The 21629-nt window shown below is 31.6% G+C and overlaps 2 protein-coding genes across 2 annotated transcripts; both read left to right on the forward strand.

The window, feature by feature from the left end:
- The first annotated feature begins 18978 nt into the window (after nucleotides 1-18978).
- LOC127900738 (disease resistance protein RPV1-like) lies at nucleotides 18979-20083 on the forward strand. The gene is made up of 2 exons (XM_052435940.1): nucleotides 18979-19376; nucleotides 19597-20083. Exons 1-2 carry the CDS (start codon nucleotides 18979-18981, stop codon nucleotides 20081-20083), a joined length of 885 nt encoding a protein of 294 aa, XP_052291900.1.
- LOC127901168 (disease resistance protein RUN1-like) lies at nucleotides 19761-20705 on the forward strand. Its single transcript, XM_052437741.1, has one exon. It carries the CDS (start codon nucleotides 20085-20087, stop codon nucleotides 20664-20666), a length of 582 nt encoding a protein of 193 aa, XP_052293701.1. The 5' UTR covers nucleotides 19761-20084; the 3' UTR covers nucleotides 20667-20705.
- The last annotated feature ends 924 nt before the right edge of the window (nucleotides 20706-21629 follow it).

The raw sequence follows: 21629 nt of genomic DNA on the forward strand, positions 1-21629 counted from the left end.
GGGCTTTGCACCTATGCTTCCATTGATGTTATCGCAGCCAACACAGTCGATTTGGGTCTTTTAATACTTGATTCTTTGAGGACAAGTAACATGTTTGCTTCATGGACATTTGTTGGAGCAAAGACTTTAGTAGATAATAATGCTACTTCTGAGGTTAGCTTGACTTTGATGCTCTGTTTTTGTATGCATTTAGTTACTGTACAATTTTTGTTGCAAAGGCCTTATCTGCTTAGCTTAGTTTTGCTTACTCAATTAGTTATAATTTTTTGAATTTGGCTGTGGTTTTTTGCAAAATTTCTTTCCAATCCATATTAGTTCACCTTTCTAACCAACTTGGATATAAAGACTGCGTCTATTGGCTGTGGTTTTTTGCAAAATGTCGTTCCAATCCATTTTATATATTATTAATCTTTCATTTGCAATTGGTATCGTATGAATAGCTTCAATATTGAAATTTTAATGAGTTTTTGAAGCTAGCTGTAGGATGTGCAGGAATTTATTTTACCTTTCTGACCAGCCTGGATATATTATTAAAACTCTATCTATTAGATATGCTTTTTGCAACTTTTCTTTTCAATTCCTATGATTTACTTATCAATCTATGCTCCAGAGCCTTATGCCAAGAATGGTTTTGCATTTTAATCATATTTCCTGCTACTCAATGTGATGATTTTATTTTTCACTTGGTGGACAGAGAGTTGGGTTTTACCTTTTCATTTTCTATTAGCAAACATCAATAGCATCATGAGATCTTATACAATGGACTAAGGGCTGTTCTACAGATGATATGGTTAATCGTACTTTCTCTACTTCTGTTTTGTAGCATTTTAATAATGATCCTACAACTAGATAATTGTAGTTGTAGCTTCCAGACTTGTTGATTGTCCAAAATAAGTGTTAACTGCATTGATAGTTTGTCATTCTTGCATACAAATAGACACTTTAGGTATCATATAAAGCTGCAAAAATTAAGGGTTGCGAGGAATTGTTTGATGCAATTTTCAGATGTTTCATTGTAGTATATTTGCATATTTTCATCCATCAAATTTTTATTCAATAATATGATATACTTTTATCAGATCATTGTAAACATATGAAAAAGTCACCTTTCACAATGATAGTAACCTTTTTGCTCTGTTTTAGAATTACTTTGATTTCCCTATATTACTTTTGATTTGCATATCAGCATCTTAAAATTTGTTGCTATTCTAGTCTTATACTTAAGTAGTCAACATACACATAAATACTTTCATTACTAAAGAAATTTAGTTTAGTCTGCGCCTTTGCTTATAGTTAGCAGTCAAATCTTTCATCTGATTTGCAGTGTTTCATTCTCCATTCAAGCACGTAGGAGTTAAGATTGCTTGAAAAGCTTTCCATGAGGAAAGGCGCGAACTTCATTTCTTTGATGAATTTACTAATTTACTTTTATCATTTGCTTACACTTAGAATTAATTATATCATACATTGCCTCAAAATCACTTTAGGTACTCAAGTCTTATTTTCAAAACACCAAAATCTCACTCAATTCTTTTTCATGCAGCCTTATATACTTACACTTTTGTTTAGACCTTATGGAATTCTTATAATTGATATGACAACCTCTACTATGTATTACTTGGATTCAATAGTTAGTGTCGCACACGTGCATGCAATTAGAGCGGCCAGCTGCATGTTTGCTTGCTTCACTGATATCTTTGGATTTTGATTGTGCTTAAAGCCAAACCAAAAGTTGTGCATATCATAAAAGAAGCTCCATCGCATCACATTAGTGAGCTTTCAAAAAAGTCTGTGGTAATTGCAAGAGAGATGTTTTAAGATCATTTTCCCCACCATGTTTTGATGATGTTATATTTACTTGTGCAGTTACCTAGCTTGTCACACTTGCTATGTTGGAATTTGATGAAGATGGTGGGTATTGCTGGAGTTGGCCATCTTTTTTCTTTGATGCAAAAACAGGTCCTGAGTATTGGTGCATCTTTGCACGATTTTAGCTTCTTCTTAGATTGGTATTTGCTGTATGCTTCACTAAAACTGCTAGAATGAATTTTTTTTTTTTGGTCTGATCAGTGTTGTTGGCTTTGTTGTGTTGCTGGAAACAGACTGATCATGGTTCATTAGTCTCAAAACAGCTAGCCTTCTACATGTTGCTGAAATTTGGTTTTTATGTTGTTACAATACTCTTCTATTTACGTTGGACTTGTCATTTGTATTTGGTTAAATTATGTTTGTTGACAATTATCGATAATTATTCAGTGTTATTCATTTCATTTTCTTTGTTAGTGAATTTTTAATTGCGATATTCATTTTAACAATCGAATTAATTAACTAAATTATGAAATTTTAATTTCTAAATCAAGTGCAAGATTTTTATTAAAATGACAAGCATTTCATGGTAGTAACAAAATAGCCATTTTTATTAATTATAAATTTAATTTCAGAATTAATTGTAAAAAAAATTCAATTAGTTATAATTTTCATTTTCGCGCCAAATTTAAGATTTTCCGCTAAAAATTTAAAATATAGCATGCGAAATGAAAAAAAAGGGGTCAAATTAAAAATTATTATATTTCCTTTTAAATAAAGTTATGATAGTTGTGTGACTGGTTATATCCATCACAGGTTGTGACGGGTATTGTTCTATCATCAATTCTTGACGCTGGCTACAATGACGGTATGAACAACCGTCATCCACCCCCTACTATGACAGTTTTACCTGTCATAGTAGATCCGTTTTCTTGTAGTGTGACTCAAACTTTTAATCTTGAGAATGAAATGCGAAGTGCTTAAGGGCTAGTTTGGTAATACTATAATTTTTAAATAATTGTTGTTAACTATATTGTAAAAATAATCAACTGTGAACAAAATAAGTTAAATGTTTGGTAAAATTTATTTTTAAAAATGTTATGAGTTTTAAAAGCAAGAGTATGTGATTGGTAAATCTTATATTTAAACTGTTGTAAGAATATAAATGATTGGATTGGACATAATATTGAATAAAATTTAGTTTACACATTTATAAACATGTATATATAATATTTTTTATTGTGTATATAATAATTGATAACTAAAATAGACATTATATAGTATTAATTTTATTTTTTATCTCAATAGAATTGGTAATAATAATAATCTCATTAGAGTTAATAATTTTATTTCTTAATTAATAAAGATAATTTGAGATTTTTATAATATATATGAGAATATATATGAAATTGTATTAATTAAAAAAATGATTTTTAACATTAGATTTTGAAAAGTTACTCCAACTTTTTAAAATCCGTTGTAAGATGAGACAATTTTATCAAAAGTGATTTTTTAAAAAATTCATCTAATACCAAAATTAACTTTTAACTTTTTTGAAAGCAATAGCAAAGTAGCTCGATAGAGCTACTCACAAGTTACACGTATAATTGATAATATTAATATGTGGGACCTATATATGACCTGAATTGTTGAACATTAAGTGTTGATAGTGATCACTAACCATTTTCAAAAAGAAAGATTATAATAAAAATGTGATATATATAGCATTGATAGCAAAAAAAATTGACCCATGTCCCCCAATAACACCTTTCATTGACCACACTGAATCCTCCATAAATTTGGTAGATCTTGCCCTTTGTATATGGACATTGTTTCCCCACGCATCACAATTATAGCGTAGTCATTGCAGTTACCTTTAAAAAAAATTAATATTACATAAAAAAAAATCTACCATTGTTGTGAATCTATGTGGGAAGAATCCTAACAATTGCCAATTGATTACCACAATACAATGGTACTGGATAATATACTAGTTGGTGTAGATCCTTCATCAACTACATTAACCAAGTACTTTTTTGAGCTGCCATCACTATTGTTGTATACTTGCTTCTATGGTTGCACTAGAAAACTACTTCAGACCCCAATCTCAAAATATATGTAGTAGTTGATCTTCTTGTATCATGATCTCCAGCACAGTGAGCATCAAAATAGCCTGCCAGCTTATAACTTTCAATATTCTTGTACAATAGACCGAAGTCGATTGTACTTTTTACTATCTCAGTATTCGTCAAATTACTTCCAAATAAGGCTTCTTTGGATTATATGTACTGACTCATTATAACCACTGCATATGAAATGTTTAGTCAAATCCATTAGGTAGATTAAATAACCTAACAATTGTCGATATATTGTTCTATCTTGTAAATCTTTGCCTTCATATGTGCACAATTTTGCATTGACTTCCATTGGAGTTAAGATTGGCTTGCATTCCAACATTCCAAACTTCTTTAGCAAGTCTTTAGCATATTTCTGTTGGCAAAGAAATATCCTCTCTTCTGTTTGATCAATCTCTAGACTAAAGAAGTGCTTAAGCTAACCAAGTTCTTTCATCTGAAAGTGAACTAATAATTTCTCTCTTGTTAATTGAATCTCTTCTTCATCATCACCAGTAAGAATCAAATCATCCGTGTATACAAGTATAGTTGATAAATTTCCTTCATCAGCATTTATGAATAAGCTAGAATCTGTATGTACCACTAAATAACCATACTAAGTTAAAAATTCAGCAATCTTACCATACCATGCCTTTAGTGCTTTCTTTAAACCATAAAGTACCGTTCTCAACTTACTTACATATTTCAGATAAATTTTATTCTCAAATCCTCTAGGTCGTCCAAGCCTCATACTTTTGGCCACACATAAAAGACAATATCAAGGTAGACATGTAGACTTGTCTTGTGTGCCAACAAGACAAGACTAATCACCCACTTATGGCTGTAGAACTTTCGATTTATTCCTTAATGTAGAAAGGCATTTTTTACATCTATCTGCTACAATTTCCATTCTTTACTAGCTACGAGTACAAGTAAGACTCTTACTGTTATAAGCTTTGCCACCAAAATAAATGTTTTAGCATAGTCTAACCCGTATTGTTGTGAGAATCCTCAAGCTATCAACCAATCTTTATACCTTTCAATTGAATCATCTAGGCGCTTTTTAATCTCATACACCCATTTGTAAAATTTTGATTTTGTATCCTTTGGTTTTGGAACCATATCCCAAGTCTGATTCCACTTAAGTGAGGAGATTTCTTCCTCCATTACCTTCATCCAATGAGAATTATTTACTATTTCTGCTAATGTCTTAGGTTCTTTTATTTTTTTCTTCTTCTGCAGCTGCTCTATTAGCGTACCTGAGATTTGGATTTCTCATTTTTTTTTGGATCGTCTAAATTGAGATTTAGGATTCTTCATCTTCAATACGGCTCTGGTGAAAACTTGTCTTCTAAGGACTTCATGCCTCATCATGCTCGATATCATCATCCTTTGGATTACCAGAATCTTTAAATTTTTTCTAGCTTGGGTAAATTTTAGCAATTCATTCCTTCATTTGATCTTAAATTTCTTTTAAATATGGTAGCTTTTCTTTTTTGAAAGACCACCACAAAGATGATTCATCAAACACCATGTTTTGTGTTGTGCAACATCATCCACTAGTAAGATTACAATACCTCCATCATTTCCTATGGTAGTCATACCCAACAAAGATACAATGAATCATTTTCTAGTCAAATTTGCTTCATAAATAGCTTGGCATGAAGACATAGCACGCACAACCGAATACACGAAAGTGGTTGACTATAGGCTTCACATTTCACAACTTCTCGTAAGGTGATATGAAAATTAGTTTTGCTGAGGAAGTCTATTGATCACATAAGTTGCATCTTCATAGATTCAACCCAAAAACTCCCTGGTGCATTCTTTCCCTAGCTAAATGCAGGTTCTTTCGTTCTACGACACTATTTTGTTGTAGTGTATTGGCACAAGTGAACCGATAGAGTATCTTAAAATCTCGAAGATACTAAGTGAACTCATATAATGTATATTCTATTCTATTGTTTGTTCATAGACAAGAAATCTTCTTTCTTACTTCTCCGTCTACTACGTCTCTAGATTCCTTAAACTAAGGGTGGGCATCGGTTCGGTTCGGTTTCTAGATAATTTTTTTGTTTTGGTTCGGTTCGGGTCCAAAATTCAAAAAATCCGTTTGGTTTTTAGAGAAAATAAAAACCGAACCGGAACCGATAGTTCGATTTGGTTTGGCTTCAGTTTTTCAGTGTGGTTTCGAATTTTCGGTAACGGTTGACGTAACGGATCGGATTGACAAATCAGTTTTTCAGTTTATCTTAACTTGCACACAAGGCCTACCATAATTAATTATAATCAGTAAAAAAATTACAAATTTGTATAAGCAAAAAAAATTGTAAATTTTGGACTAAACTGAATAATTTTCAAAATCATCATCACTGTTTTTAATATCAAAACTTTTGGCTCAAAACATAAATAAAATAAAATAAGTTTCTGCGCCATAATATAACTTATAAAAAACATAGGGATCAAACTGTTATTTTGCCTTGTTGACTTTTGGTCAAGGACTTTTTTGAAAAGTTTGCAAAACATGTTAGGCCATAACAAAATTTCTATATGCAAATATTTTCTAAATATTGGGCCATACTAAAATTTTATAAAAGAGATGGACCCGATTGATATTATCGGTTTGGTTCGGGTTTTTTAAAGTTTGATCCGAAATCTGAACCGAACCGAAATACTCAGTTTTTTTCAAATAAAAAACTAAACTGAAACAAACAAAAAAATGACCAAACCAATTTTTTTTCGGTTCTGGTTCAGTTTTACCCACCCCTACCTTAAACTTTGAAAAAGTATCAAATTTTTCTTTCACAAAAAAAAATGACACACCTGCAGAAGTCATTGATAAATGTGACCATATATCCCATACCACTGATAGAAGGTTGCTTGATAGAACTAAACACATTAGAGTGCACCAACTCTAATAATTCTTTTGCTCTGAATTTCGACTCCTCATATGGGAGTTGGTGAGTCTTGCCATACTAACGCCTTGCATATACCTTGTCTATTCTCATATCAAGTTGAGGCAGGTCTCTGAGTATTGACTTGTTCATCATCACCTTCAACTTATAATAACTAACAGGTCGCAACAAAGCTTGCCATAAATTTACTGTCTCATTCTTTCGTGTCTTATTTACGTAAGTAGACTCTACTGGTAATAGATAGACTGACTTTAACCTTCATCCTTCTATAATATGTGTCCCCGAAATCTTTACGTCTTGATACATCATGGCATTTTAAGGACTGAACAAGACATAGTTGACTAATGATGTTAATTGTGATACTGAGAGTAAGTTTTCTTTATACCTGGGGCATAATATACATCTTGAAGTAACATTTTGTGCGGATCATATCAAGGTGTAAGAAATGTAGTGTCATCATAAGCTATTGGCAATCGCGAGTTATTTGTTGTTATTGCCACGTGACCTCCTTTGTACTTAGTCATGCTTATAACTTCTTTCTATCACCAGTCATGTGATTTGAACACCCTGAGTCGACGATCCAATCACTCTCGTAGTTGATTTGGCTAGGTATTGTGACTACAGAGTTAACTTCTCTTTCTCAATGGCGATTGATGCTTTGGTTTCCCATTCCTTATTATTGTCTTTCTTCTAATTGGAAGTGGCAACATTATTCCCCTCGGACTTTTTCTTAAACCAGCAATCTTCTACCATATGGCCCTTCCTTCTGCAATTGTAGTAATTCCCTTCAAACTTTTTTTTAGCTTGTATTGGCCACCATTGCCGCTATTCTTTTGTGCTCCTCTAGTTTATGAGCTACCTTCTTGTTGATGACCTCTTGACTCATTAACATCTCCTTTAGATCCTCTACCATTATGTTGTCTAAATTGATATCTCTTCTTATCAATTAAGAGCACTTCTTTCTCATTTTATATTGAAGCCCCACTCATTTGCTTGTCAATCACTTCTTGATTAGCAAGTAAGTTTTCAAATTCCTTAAAGGTTGGTTGAGTTAGCCTACTTGAACAATTGTAACAAAGCTCTTAAACTCAGGCCTCAAACTATGGAAAATAATTCTCTTCATTCTAGATTCATAAATTATAACAGTATAATCTTAGAAATTTATAGCATAAACACTTTACGTTGCTGAAGTACTCATCAATTTTTATGTTTCATTGTGAAATTGATAGTAGCTCATTCTCTAGAAGTTGTAGCCACATGTTGTTCTTCTTCAAAAAATTGTTGCAAAAGTGTCCAAAACTTTCTTAGGCGTTTTAGCCTTTGATTTGTATTGTAGTATATCCTCTTCAAATGTACTCTTGATAGCGAACATAAGCTTCCCAACTTTAATATTCCAACCTCTTTAAAGCAGCATTCTCAGTTGGTGGTTTCATATTATTACTGCAAACGATCTCCTAGAGGTCTTGTCCTTAAAAATAGGATTCCATCATTGTTGTGCATGTATTCAAATTTCTGTTGTTGAGCTTCTTGACTCCTCCAACTACTTCAAGGTCACCTATCATATTTACAAGACTTTGACAATGCCAAGCAAACTTGATCTTCACCAACGAACTTGCAGAATTTCAAGCTCCTTACGATTTAACAAAACTCCACCAAATGATCATCGATCATCCTAGCTGTACTCCTATAGCTTCTACACGATAGTCTTGGACTGTTGTGAATGTTTAGCACCACTGCTGCTGTGGTCTACAACCAATCACGGCATCAATACTGTAATGTCGTCGTTAAAATCACGGTATCAATACTATGATTATTGTGTGCCGTTAGATTAAATCAACGATTCACAATAATTATAATTCAATAAAAGAAATAAATTAAATTACATATAACCGGTTACAAGCCGGTTAAATATTATTTTAAAAGTAAAATTTTACCAGTTTAAAATTAAAGAAAGGGGGTTTTCCTATTAAAAGAATAATATAATATAAAGGCAAAATTCAATCCCTAATTAATGAATTACAAATAAGAAAGCCACACCCACCCCTGCGTTAACTTCTGTTCGAGTGCGTCGACAATACCTCTGCAGATTGTAGTCATCCTTTAGCTAATTTTCTGCCTTTCAACTATTGCGTCTCTACTGTCACTGTCTTCGTCTTGGTTTGTTCATCATCACTCGTGCAAGGTAAGTGAATCATTGGCTTCCAACTTTAGAGAGTCGAAGGTTTCATGTTATGCTAAGCAGTTGAGTTCCAGATCTCTCAATCAATTTTATATTATCTGATATAGTATTCCTTCTGTGCACAATTTTTCATCCTCACTCTGTTTTGGTCCTCTGGCATGCTAAGAGAGAAAGAGAGAGAAAGGAGCATAGAAACTGTAGAATGAATTTTCTATTTTTTCATCCTCTATCTCTTGTTTCTTTTAACTCTCAATGTTAGCAGAATTAAGCCAACATCAATATGTTGGGAAAATATGCTCTTTAAAAGCATATGTGTTTATTTAATTGTAATAAATATTTTTTCTGATTAATAAAATTAATGAGGTATTTTATTCAAATATCTTAATTGCATTAATATTTTTATTAAAGTCCATTTAATCATATTATATGTATTTATGTGATCACCATGTGGATTCACAGAAGACATAAATACAAGTTATCTTATGATTAAATAAATTTAGTTCGCAGTTGATAAATAAAGTTGGGCACTTTATTTAGGTATAGACTGTAATAAATTCATTGAATGATTTGTCTTAATCATGTATGAATTTATTAATGTAGTGCGACTACATTGAACAGGATCACATATGAGATTTAATTAACTTTGTAATAACTGTCAGACTTATTAAATCTCATAGGCATTGATTTTACTGTAATCTTAATCTTGAGTTAATTATGATTTCATGATTGTAATTGTTATTTCTTTTGAGTTACCAATGGGCATGACACATACTTGTAGTCTAGTATACCCGGTATCTTGGTGGGAGCATTTATGAGTATTGGAGTTATAGATTAACAATATAGAATTTGTACAACACATCTCTTGATGGGTTTTCGGCACTTGATCATAGAATTCTCTGGCCAGAGTGTGTCAACATATTTAGTATGTTGAAAATGATCATTATAGAAAACCAGTAAGGATCAAGGAATAAGATGTTATTAAATTGATTGGACAGTTGAGATATCAATTTAATTAATGATGTGATACAAAGGATTGTGCAGTAAAGAAATCAATGTGGCTTGAGACGAATTATTATTCGAGCATACAATTATGGAGGTCAATTCCAATCTTTTAGTGGAGTAGATTAGAATTAAATAATTAGGCTAGTTTAATTACAGGCCTAATTGTTATAGCCACTATTGTATGTTCCCAAATGATCCCCGGGTTAGCTTATTTAATTGACTGCACCACTACTGGACTAATAAGCAAGATAACTGGCTATTTGGGTCAAAAGCCTAAATATATCATTTAGTGGGAGGCTCCATTTAATTAGCTTATGTGTAACGGACCTTATGCTATTTTACATGGTGGGTCCCCTATTAAATGAAAAGTAACGTGAGTTTTATTTTGGGTAATTATTTGGAGCCTAGGGTTTTCAGTAAAGTGAGATATATAAGGCTTATTTTCTCTAAAGGAAAACAGTGAAGCCACTTTATACAGATCAAAGAATAAGATTTTTCTCTTTATTGTTGAGAGAAAAATTTTCTCGTGCTAGTTGCTTTAGTAGTGATAAAGGCGCCCACACGTCAAGTGCAGATCGAACCTGAGTCATAACCTAGAAGATCATTGGTGACAGTTCGTGATCTAACAAGCGTGGTGGTGACAGATCGTGATCTAACAGGAGTGGTGGTGGCGGATCGTGATCTAGGAGACTAAATCACTTCAGCGGGAAAAGCCAACTTGGATTTTCAAGGTACAATTTCTAGAATACAAATTCTTATATATTATATGAGAACGATCTTCAAAAGGTTTTATAAAAAATTTAAAAACCTTATTTTTCCCCAACACAATAATCATGTCCTCTTACCATTATTCTCTCCATCATCATCATTGCTCCCACTTCATTCCCACACAAGTCAAAAAGTCATCATTAAGAAAGAGATTATTAGAATAGCAAATTAGCCCTCGTAATTTCTTTCATGTGTATGAAATTCTATCTCAGTCAATCTAGGTCTTTGTTTTGAGTGAAGGGTTGTATTTTCCTTTCACGTTTCAACACTTTGAAGACATTGACTTTTGGGGAATCAAGCATCTTGGTCCAATCATTTGATTTGCTGCATCAAGCAAATTTAAGTTGCTCCATCTTCTCAGCCGGTTTAATTTCTTTGCATAATTTTGCCTCAATTACTCAATTTTTCTTTCCATATTTTTTTAAAAATTTATTAGGATTAATTTCTCATATTTTTGAATTAATCATATTGTCATATAGTAATTAAGAGCTACACCTCCAAAATCATCGACCCATCCATCATGACCATTCATAGAACAGAATCAACATAAGTCGTGACACGCCGAAACGACCACCACCAAGTAAACCTATTTTTGGTATAATTGTTTGTTTACTATAAATAATTTCAACATATACTCTAATTACAAGTAGGGATTAATCAATGATCCACAATAATTATAATATAATAAAAGAATTCAATTAAATTATATTTTACTGGTTACAAGTCGGTTAAATATTGTTTTAAAATTTAAACTTTATTGGTTTAAATTTTTTTTTATAAAAAAGGGATTTGACTTTTATATATATATATATATATATAAACTTGGCGATTTGCTTTTGCTTTCTCTTTGGCTTTGTGATTTGAGTGGGAAACCTGAGTGGGAAACCAAGAGGAGAGTTGGGTTTTCCAGAGAGGTTAATAAAGAATAATCTTTTTACAATTAGGACTTAAGAGCAACAATATTGATGATTTGTCGAGCGGTGTAATCGCAGGAGATGTTGGTTTCAGCATTAGTAATCTCTTTATTCAGATTGTAGAATGGGGAATTTTGGAGTGTGATCCAGGGATTCTAACAGTCGCAATCGTGAATTTTTTTTCATGCATTAACTTTATCAAACATTCAAACCATAGATCAGGATTCTCTCCTGATCTGATCTCTTCTTGAGTAAAAATACATGTCAGTGATTGGTAGTCAATAAATAAAAAAATAAAGAAATTAAATCTTATCCATACACTATCACTTAAAGACATATAGCACAAGATCTTTAAAAACTCATGAGAGTTCAGATCAGGAGAGGATCTTTATCCTCAAACCATATATGCAAAATGAGTTTTATCTTTTGATACAGTGGTGATTGGCCTTTTTTAATTGGTAAAAGCACTTTAGCACTTATGATTTGTGTGAATCAAGAAAAGGGGAAAGTGATTATTTTTTTAAGAAATAAAAAAGAGTCTTTACTCTTTAATTAGACTGGAGTTTGCTGCTAGTTCGTGTTTAAAAAGCAAATTAAAAGTATTGGACATTTAATTGAATCTTTTGTTCACCTGAATTATTGGAAATTGAATCCCATTTTGCTCCTCTGCTTTTACTCTTTTTTATTTTTAATTGTTTATCTTTATATATTTTATTACAACATTACAATAATTATATTCAATCAAATGCCTACTGAATATGTAAATTTATTTAATTATAGCATAGATGAGCGGTAGACCGAGCATACCTTGAAAATTTACAACTAATATAAATAAAATTTATATTACACAAATAAATATTACAAGTTAGAATGAGTTCCAAGGAGATAATAAAGGGAAATTTTGTTGGTTAAAAATAAGTTTTTCTAAAAAAAAAAAAAATTCAGGATCGATCTCATACAATACATAAGAATTCATAATCTAGAAAATCATACCTTAACAATCCGAGAAAATGAATAATCGAAATTAATCTAGGCTTGCAGATCACGATCTGTCACCACCACTCTTTTTGTTGGATCACGATCCGTCATCACCACACTTGTTGGCTCACGATCTGTTACCACCACACTTCCGTTGTGCTTGTTAGATCACAATCTGTCACCAAATAATCTTCCAGGCTATGACTCAATTTTGATCAACATTGGACGTGTGGGCGTCCGTTTCACTACTTCCAAAACAAAACTTCCTCTTTTGTGTTTTTCTGAAAACGTGTATTTTTTAATCACGTACCTCCTTAGGCTTGAGAAAAATACACTTGTTTAATATCTCTTATAAAACCCTAGATATGTATTATTATAATTCAATATAAAATATTTTGAATTTCATATTATCTCTCCACTTATGTGAAAGTGGAGATCATGTGCAACCACTTTGGGGCCCACCTTGTAAAATAACACAAGGCCCCATTTGCGCATGAGTATAATACATAAGGTCTTAACAAATATTATAATTAGGTTTATCACCTAATATGCCAATTTTCTTATTTTTAGGTCCAATAGTGGTACAGAAAATTAAATGAGCTAACCCGAGGATCATTTGGGAACATACAATAGTGGCTACAACAATTAAACTTGTAAATGAACAAGCCTAATCATTTAATTCCAACTCTACTCCACTATAAGATTGGAACTGTCTTCCATAATTGTATGCTTGAATAATAATTCATTTCAAGCCACATTGATTTCTTTACTACATAATCTTTTGTACTACATCGTTAATTAAATTGATATTTCAACTATCCAATCAATTTAATTACATCTTTTTCCTTGATACTTACTGGTTTTCTCTAATGACCATTTTCAACATACTAAATATGTTGACACATTCTGGCCAGGGAATTCTATGATCAAGTGCGGAAAACCCATCAAGAGATGTATTGTACAAATTCTATATTGTTAATCTATAACTTCAATACTCATAATTGCTCTCATCAAGATACTGGGTAATCTTGACTATAAATACATGTCGTGCCCATTGGTAACTCAAATGGAATAACAATTACAATTATGAAATTATAACTAACTCAAGATTAAGATTACTGTAAAATCAATGCCTATGAGATTTACTAAGTCTGACAATTATTACAAAGTTAATTAAATCTCATATGTGATCCTATTCAATGTAGTCGTACTACATCAATAAATTCATACATGATTAAGACAAATCATTAAATAAATTTGTTACAGTCTATACCTAAATAAAGTGTCTAACTTTATTTATCAACTGCGATCTAAATTTATTTAATCATAAGATAAGTTGTATTTATGTCTTTTGTGAATCCATATGGTGATCACATAAATACATATAATATAATTAAATGGACTTTACTCAAAATATTAATTCAACTAAGATTCTTGAATAAAATACCTCATTTATTTTATTAAACAGAAAAATTATTTATTACAATCAAATAAACGCATATGCTTTTAAAGAGCATAATTTCCCAACAAAATTAAGTCTATAGTTAACCTAGAGAAGCATGCTTGAAACGTAGGGATTCAATTGTGTTTGTTACTCTGAATACATGCTTTTCAAAAAATATGGCACCCTCTCTCAATTAATCTTAAAAGATTAGCTAAGAGCTATTACAGTGGTGTTTTTTTTTTTTTAATGTTGCATGACAATTTATTAATTTTACCATATGAAACATAAAGTGAATAGTTTAGAAATGATTAATTTCTCTAGAGTAGTAAGGGGTTTTAGTCATTACCCCCTGATGACAGCTTGAAGTTTTTAGTTGCAATTTTCAAGTTATTAGTTACAAATTCTAATAAGTTTTCTTTTATTAATGTAGTTGTCTAACATTTTGCAAACTTAAATTTTACAATGAGATGCAACTTTTACTAATTACAGTTGGGACTAGGTTTAGCTGGTCCCAACTATCACCTTGGAAATATCTCTGGTTCAAAAATTTTGAGTTAGATATTTGATTTTTTTTTTAGCTAGTAGTTAATTTACTTCCAGTATATGATCACAATTATTATAGTTGTGTTGGGTGCAGAAAATGGGAAAATTACAGTAAGTTTGCACATGGTTTGCTGTCAAATGGGCAGATAAACAAATGTGTGGTGGATCATGGATGGATGTCTGGATGGGGCACTGCATGAAGAATGACTTTTAACAACAACCAATGCTTGTTGCTAAATGGATTTCACAACAAACCTTTGCATGTTGTGGATGTTGATGTTGTCTAAACAATAATTTTAATATCTAGGAAATACCTGATATTATTAAGAATTGTATACTTTACATGAATTGAATGACAACATTCAATAGTACTTCTCATTGACGATGAAGGAGATTAATATATAGCAGCAACTCCTCCAAGTCTTTTAAAACATTAGCAATAGCTAATCCCAGTCCCCCAGATAGAGTTTTATATATATGGCTGCCTTTCACAAAGTTTTTAGTTAGCTTAGTTCAGGAAGAAAAATTATAGTATGTATATATGAACTATCAAGGTTTTACTTCAATTCAACCTAATTTTGGACTATTAAGCACTAATTATGTTTACAAAAATTAGCTTGGTGGGCAACTATGACACAGTAACTTTAATTGAGTATGGAAAATTATTTATGGAATAGCTCATAAGAAAAAATAAAATAACTAGTGAATACTTTGCAGAAAAGGAAGTTCGAATATTGAATTATCAATAATCAGCTATTACTTAATAAAACTTTTTGAAAGACTTTTCTATTGTAATTTTAGTAATATACTACATCCTTTGTGATTGAAATAGTGCAACAACTTAAGAAAGATTAATTGCTCTCTCCTGTTGACTTTCTACAAGCTCTGATTAAATACATGATAAAGAATACTTAAAAGACTATAATGAAAAAAATGAAATGACTATATTACTTAAACCACAAAAACAAAGACTTTAATGAAAAATAAAATGACTTAAAAGTAGCTTTAAAAAGAAGTCCAGAAAGAATACTTTTATGGTCTTTAACATAATCACTGTCTATAAATATAAATGATATAAAATCCATAGATTATAAGATATTCCTCACTAAAAATACTTGTTTTTTTACTCACAAGTAAGTTTCATAATTTATAAATCAAGTAGTCAGCCCAAGAATTGTTTATGTAATCACATAAACTATAATTTATTAGCATCATACTTCTTAGTTTTATGGAAGTCAAAAATTCCAAAATAGTTCATGTGGAGAAAGTTCTATCACATGGGAAGGTGTAATGATACATAAGATCATTAGCATCATTATCCAGCCAATAGCAAAACAATTAAAATAAATGCCTCAATGATTAACCACACAATTACCTAAATCACCAGCAGCTTTAGTTGCTCGCTTACATCTTCAGCACAGACATTTGCCATAAATCTTCTTAGTTGTTTATCCAACTATTTTATCACAATATATTGGTTGTCAAAATCACCTGATTTCGCAAAGTTTGCAGTCAAAAAGCATAACTCAAACCAACTAGTAATTATATTGGAAAATTACTCACTCAGTCTATTGTAAGTGAAGCTTGCATTTCACTTGTATTATGCCAAAAATTACAAATGTTTGCGGACTATTATCATCATTATCACATTTACAGGGGCTCGACGAAGTTTTCCTTGATGATTATTTCAGAAAATTTGATCCACTTTGGGATTTTTTTAGTTTTAAAATTTCATATCTAGATAATGTCCCATTACAATCAAATGGAGCTGATTGCGGCTTGTTTGTGATGAAGTTCATGGAGATGCAGTGTGATATAGTATCCATAAAATATGTATGTGACATTATTTTTATATCATAGTGATTCAAATTTTTGCAATGAATGATGACTATTTCTCTCTTTTTTTTTCTTAATTTTTATAGCACTTTGTATAACTCAACAGTAGAAAGATATCGAATCGCACTCTAGCTTGTCAACGGAGATGCAAACAAGATGAGAGATAGTAATAGAGATAAAGCTTAATTATTTCATGAGTTTATAAAGGAAAGAAACGAAAAATTCTATATGGGTAATTTGGTAATTGCTAATAAAAAGAAGGCATATGTGGGAGTGGAGAAATTCTAAAATACGTCGGAAATAATACAACTAACTAATATATGAATGACATATTTAATTGCATTTAATAACCACTTGCATAGTAATTTTTCAAAATAAATATACACATGTCATAATATTATCTGCTTGTTGTATAGCTCACATGGTACTTCTGATGTATTCTATAATTTTTCATGGAGTGTAGGTGGGGAAGCCTTCTCCTTTTCTCGTTCCCTTTAGAATTTGTCTCATATTTTTTTGTCTTATTCTCTAATGACTTTAGTGAAGTGAGGATGGTGAATGCCAAAGTCAGAATCAATTTTTCAATTCACACCCCATTACACATTTAGCTATTTTATAAAAGATTCTTACATATAATTTCAGTAAAATAAAAATTAAGACTAACTCAAATAAAACCATCACCAATATATTATAAAATATTTAAATTATTTAAAAAATTATAAAAATAATAACGGAAAAATATACATACCCATTAAGAATTTTGGAAACACATCAAAATTTGGGGGGGGGGGGACCAGTGGAGTCTCAAACTCGTGAATTGTTGTGAAAAATTTTAATATACTCACAAGTGCACAATCTAGAAATAGAATAGTGGTAACGAGGTCAAACCCACAAAAATTGTTATAAATTAAAAAGTCTAATTTAAATCTAAAATTAATATTAATTCTAACTTAGTTGAGCAAATTGAGTTTTTAAGAAAATTAAACTAATTAAACTAAGAAAACAATTAAAGTAAAGTAGAATTCAGTAAGACAAAATTTATCAAGATTTCTGAATCCACCATTATTCAACTAGTAATTATCTAAATATTAATTAATCCCCAATTTTAGAGTGACAACTCGAAATCAATCTATGTCATCTCATGGATACAACAATTAAGCCCAAGTAATTAAATCTAATATGGGTTCTTTTTATGCTTAATAGTATGATATCTAAGAATCACATGTAAACATATTAAATAACAAAGAATCAAAATTTTCCTAAGCACTTTGTGTAAACAATTTAATGAAAGACACATAATCAAAGATAATTATGTATAAACTTTATAGATCCAAGTATAGATTTAGTCAAATATTAATCTTAACAATCAATAATTAATGACAAAATTGGTGAAAAATTTTAATAACATCCAATTAATTATGTGAAACAAAAACCATAAACATTAAAGCACACATGTAGGGAATTAATTAAATAAAAAGATAATTATTTCATTAAATAGGATTTTATCATTAATCACAGTATAAGAAAATTAGCTAAACATACTTGAATTGTGAGCAACAAAATAAATAAAATCAGCCATGGAAAGCCGAACTAATGCTGCTGCCGCTGCTCTGTATTCTCTGCCGCTGCTCTCTATCGTCTCAAAAGCCAAAGTCAGCTTTTATAGTTAGCTAAAATGGGCCACGGACCTTGTCAATTTTAAAGCCAAAGGCCTTTTAATTTGTTTTGCTCTCACACGTGCTCATCACTTGCATTAGGATTCATTCTTTTTTCCACTTATGAAAGCCAAGTGCGGGTCCCTTTAAATTGCTTTCCATATATTACAATGCCATGCAATTGCTTCTCACGTGCTGGCCACTTTTAAAGCTAAAATCACTTTCTCTCCTTTGTCCACATGTGCATGATGAATGAATTTGTTGAGTTCGGTTCTTTGGCTTCACATGCATATTTGCCTAATTGCTCCCAAAAATCAATTAATCTTTAATGCTTCCGAAATTGAACTCTTTTATGCCTTTTTTTTATCTATAATCTCAAATTAATTCCTTATTCAATAAAACAATTCAATTAATTAAAAATAAAAAATAAAAAAACTAACAAATATACAATAAAAGATAACATATGTATATGAATTATGCTCATCATGAACCATTTCTAGTTGGCCACATTGGACTTTTTACGATCGGTGTTCAAAGAACTTTTAGAAAGGAAGCAGATAATAATTTGAATGAAATTACTGCGAAAGTTCCCTGAAGATTCAAGGGAGTAGTAGAGCATACATATCAAGAGCACAGACACATTCTATTATTAGCGCATCCTATATTTTTTTCTGATCAAAATCATTTTAATCAATTCATTTGAACTGTTTCTGTTATGTTTTCTTCTTCTTCTTCTCATTCATCCACCAGTTTGAGTTTGATGAAACCTCGAAACAACAATAAGTATTACGTTTTCCTGAGTTTCAAAGGAGAGGACACCCGTGATGACCAACTATCTTTATTCAGCTTTGTCTCGAAAAAGCATCGAAACTTTCATTGATGACCAACTAAACAGAGGAGATAAAATTTCACAGTCTCTTGTGAATGCAATTGAAGCATCAACCATTTCGGTTATCATTTTCTCTGAAGGCTATGCCTCTTCCAGATGGTGTCTCGATGAACTTTTAAAGATCCTCGAATGCAAGAGAGAGTATGTACAGATTGTGATACCAGTTTTTTATCGCGTTGATCCATCAGACGTGAGAAACCAAACAGGGACTTTTGGGGATTCATTTTCGAAGCTTGAAGAAAGATTTAAAGAGAATTCAAAGAAGCTGCAGAGTTGGAGGAATGCTTTGAAGGAAGCAGCCAGTTTGTCTGGCTTTCATTCTCATAACATTAGGCAATTAAATCTGTTTCTTCTGATTAATTAATTACTAGCAGCTCTGCTTGCACAATTCCTCCTTTACAAATGCTCTGCTAGTTGGTATTATATATTTTCATCGGGTGTTCTATCATATAATATATTAAACACTTTCAAAGTAAGAGCTACCGAGTCAGTCATATTTGGTGCAAATCCTGCCTAGATATTTGAACTTACTGCAGTTTTATGGATTTGCTAGACCTGAATCAGAACTTACAGAGGAAATTGTTAATCACATTTTGAAGAGACTGGCTGAATTGTTTCCGCATAATAACGATCGGTTGGTTGGAGTAGAATCAAGGGTTGTGGCAATTGAATCTCTGTTAAGTGCTGCACCTCTCTTAGCGATTTGGGGCATTGGTGGTATAGGCAAGACAACAATTGCTAGAGCTACTTTCGATAAAATCTCAAGTGATTTTGAAGGGTCTTGCTTCCTTGAAAATGTTAGAGAAGAGTCACAACGACTAGGAGGTCTAGCTTGCTTGCGACAAAAACTTCTTTCAAATTTATTTAGGGATGAAAGTATGATTCCTGATATTGACCTCCACTTTAAAAGGCTCAGCCGCAGGAAGGTTCTGGTTGTTTTTGATGATGTGACTTGTTTTAACCAAATAGAATCTTTTATTGGAAGTCTTGAATGGTTCATGCCTGGGAGTCAAATCTTAATTACCACAAGAAATATATGAGATGAAGGGTTTAAGATATGATCATGCACTTGAGCTTTTCAGTCGACATGCCTTCAAACAAAACCACCCTGATGTAGGTTATGAGGAACTGTCAAGCAAGGTAATACAACATGCTCAAGGTGTTCCTTTAGCTCTTAAAGTTTTGGGTTGCTTTCTATTTGGATGGGAAAAAAAAGTATGGGAAAGTGCAATAAACAAATTAAAACAGATTCTCCATCCGAAAATCCATGATGTGCTAAAACTAAGTTACGATGATTTGGACGTTAACGAGAAAGGTATTTTCCTGGATGTTGCTTGTTTCTTTAAAAGTGATGATGTATATCCAGTAATGAAATTCCTTGATGCAAGCGGCTTTCACCTAGAAATAGGAATAAGTGTTCTTGCTGATAAGTCTCTCATTGATGTTAATCCATACGACAGAATAACAATGCATGATTTGCTGCAAGAATTGGGTAGGGAAATTGTCCGACAAGAATCAATTAATCCTGGAAACCAGAGTCGTTTGTGGCATCATGAGGATATGTACGAAATTCTTACAAATATCACGGTAAGCATTTTGTTAGGAATTGGTATTTTGGAATAATCTTCGATTTATACAAATATTAGAGTGTCGATGATTGAAAAAAACAGTAATTATTGTAGCAATAAATTATAATTGCCATTCAACTATATAATTGTTTGTATAAATAACTTATTTGTCAAGTTGTATAGTATATATTATATACATACACAACCTTTATGTTTATGTGTGTTTGACAGCCTAAAAATCGCTATCAACTTGATTTACATAAATTTGATTTTATAACTTTTTGGTGTTTTACTGATTATTAGGGGACTAAAAGTATTGAGGGCATTTGCTTGGATATGTCTAAAGCGAACGAGATCCGTTTAAATCCCAATACTTTCGTAAAGATGCATAAATTGAGATTTTTGAAATTTTATAACTCAATAAATGGAGATAACAGATGTAAGGTGTCTTATTTGCAAGAAAGCCCCGGGTTTGCTGAAGTGAGGTTTCTTCACTGGCATGGATATCCATTGAAATCATTGCCTTCAAACATTAATCAGAAGAAACTTGTTGTCATTGAAATGCCTCATAGCAATATTCAACAATTTTGGGATGGTACTCGCCAGGTATGAATATCTTTATTGGTATAACTTAAGATATCATCGTTTTTAGAAACACAATTTTATACACAAAATCCTAGCCTTTGAATTTATATAGTTGCTACTATTAATACTGATATAGATTCAATTTTAAAACGGAAAATAAAAATAAAGTAATATTATTAATTCTCCCTCTTATCTCTCCTTTTTTATTCTATCTCCACATTCACGGATTCTACTACATTTTAGAGTGTGAGAACGCCATTAACAATTTTATAAAGAAGCTGTGCTCAAATGTGCAAGTTTCTTTACTTGCTATGTTTTTACTCGAAATGGATAAATAATGATATGTTAGTAGAAAAGGAACAAGTTCCAAGCTAGGCTCAGTTTCGTAGGAGGATAAGTTATCTGCGCCAATAATCAATTCTCCTATTTGTTT

The sequence above is a fragment of the Citrus sinensis genome, chromosome 3, assembly GCF_022201045.2.
Source record: "Citrus sinensis cultivar Valencia sweet orange chromosome 3, DVS_A1.0, whole genome shotgun sequence".
NCBI classification, from domain to species: Eukaryota; Viridiplantae; Streptophyta; class Magnoliopsida; order Sapindales; family Rutaceae; genus Citrus; species Citrus sinensis.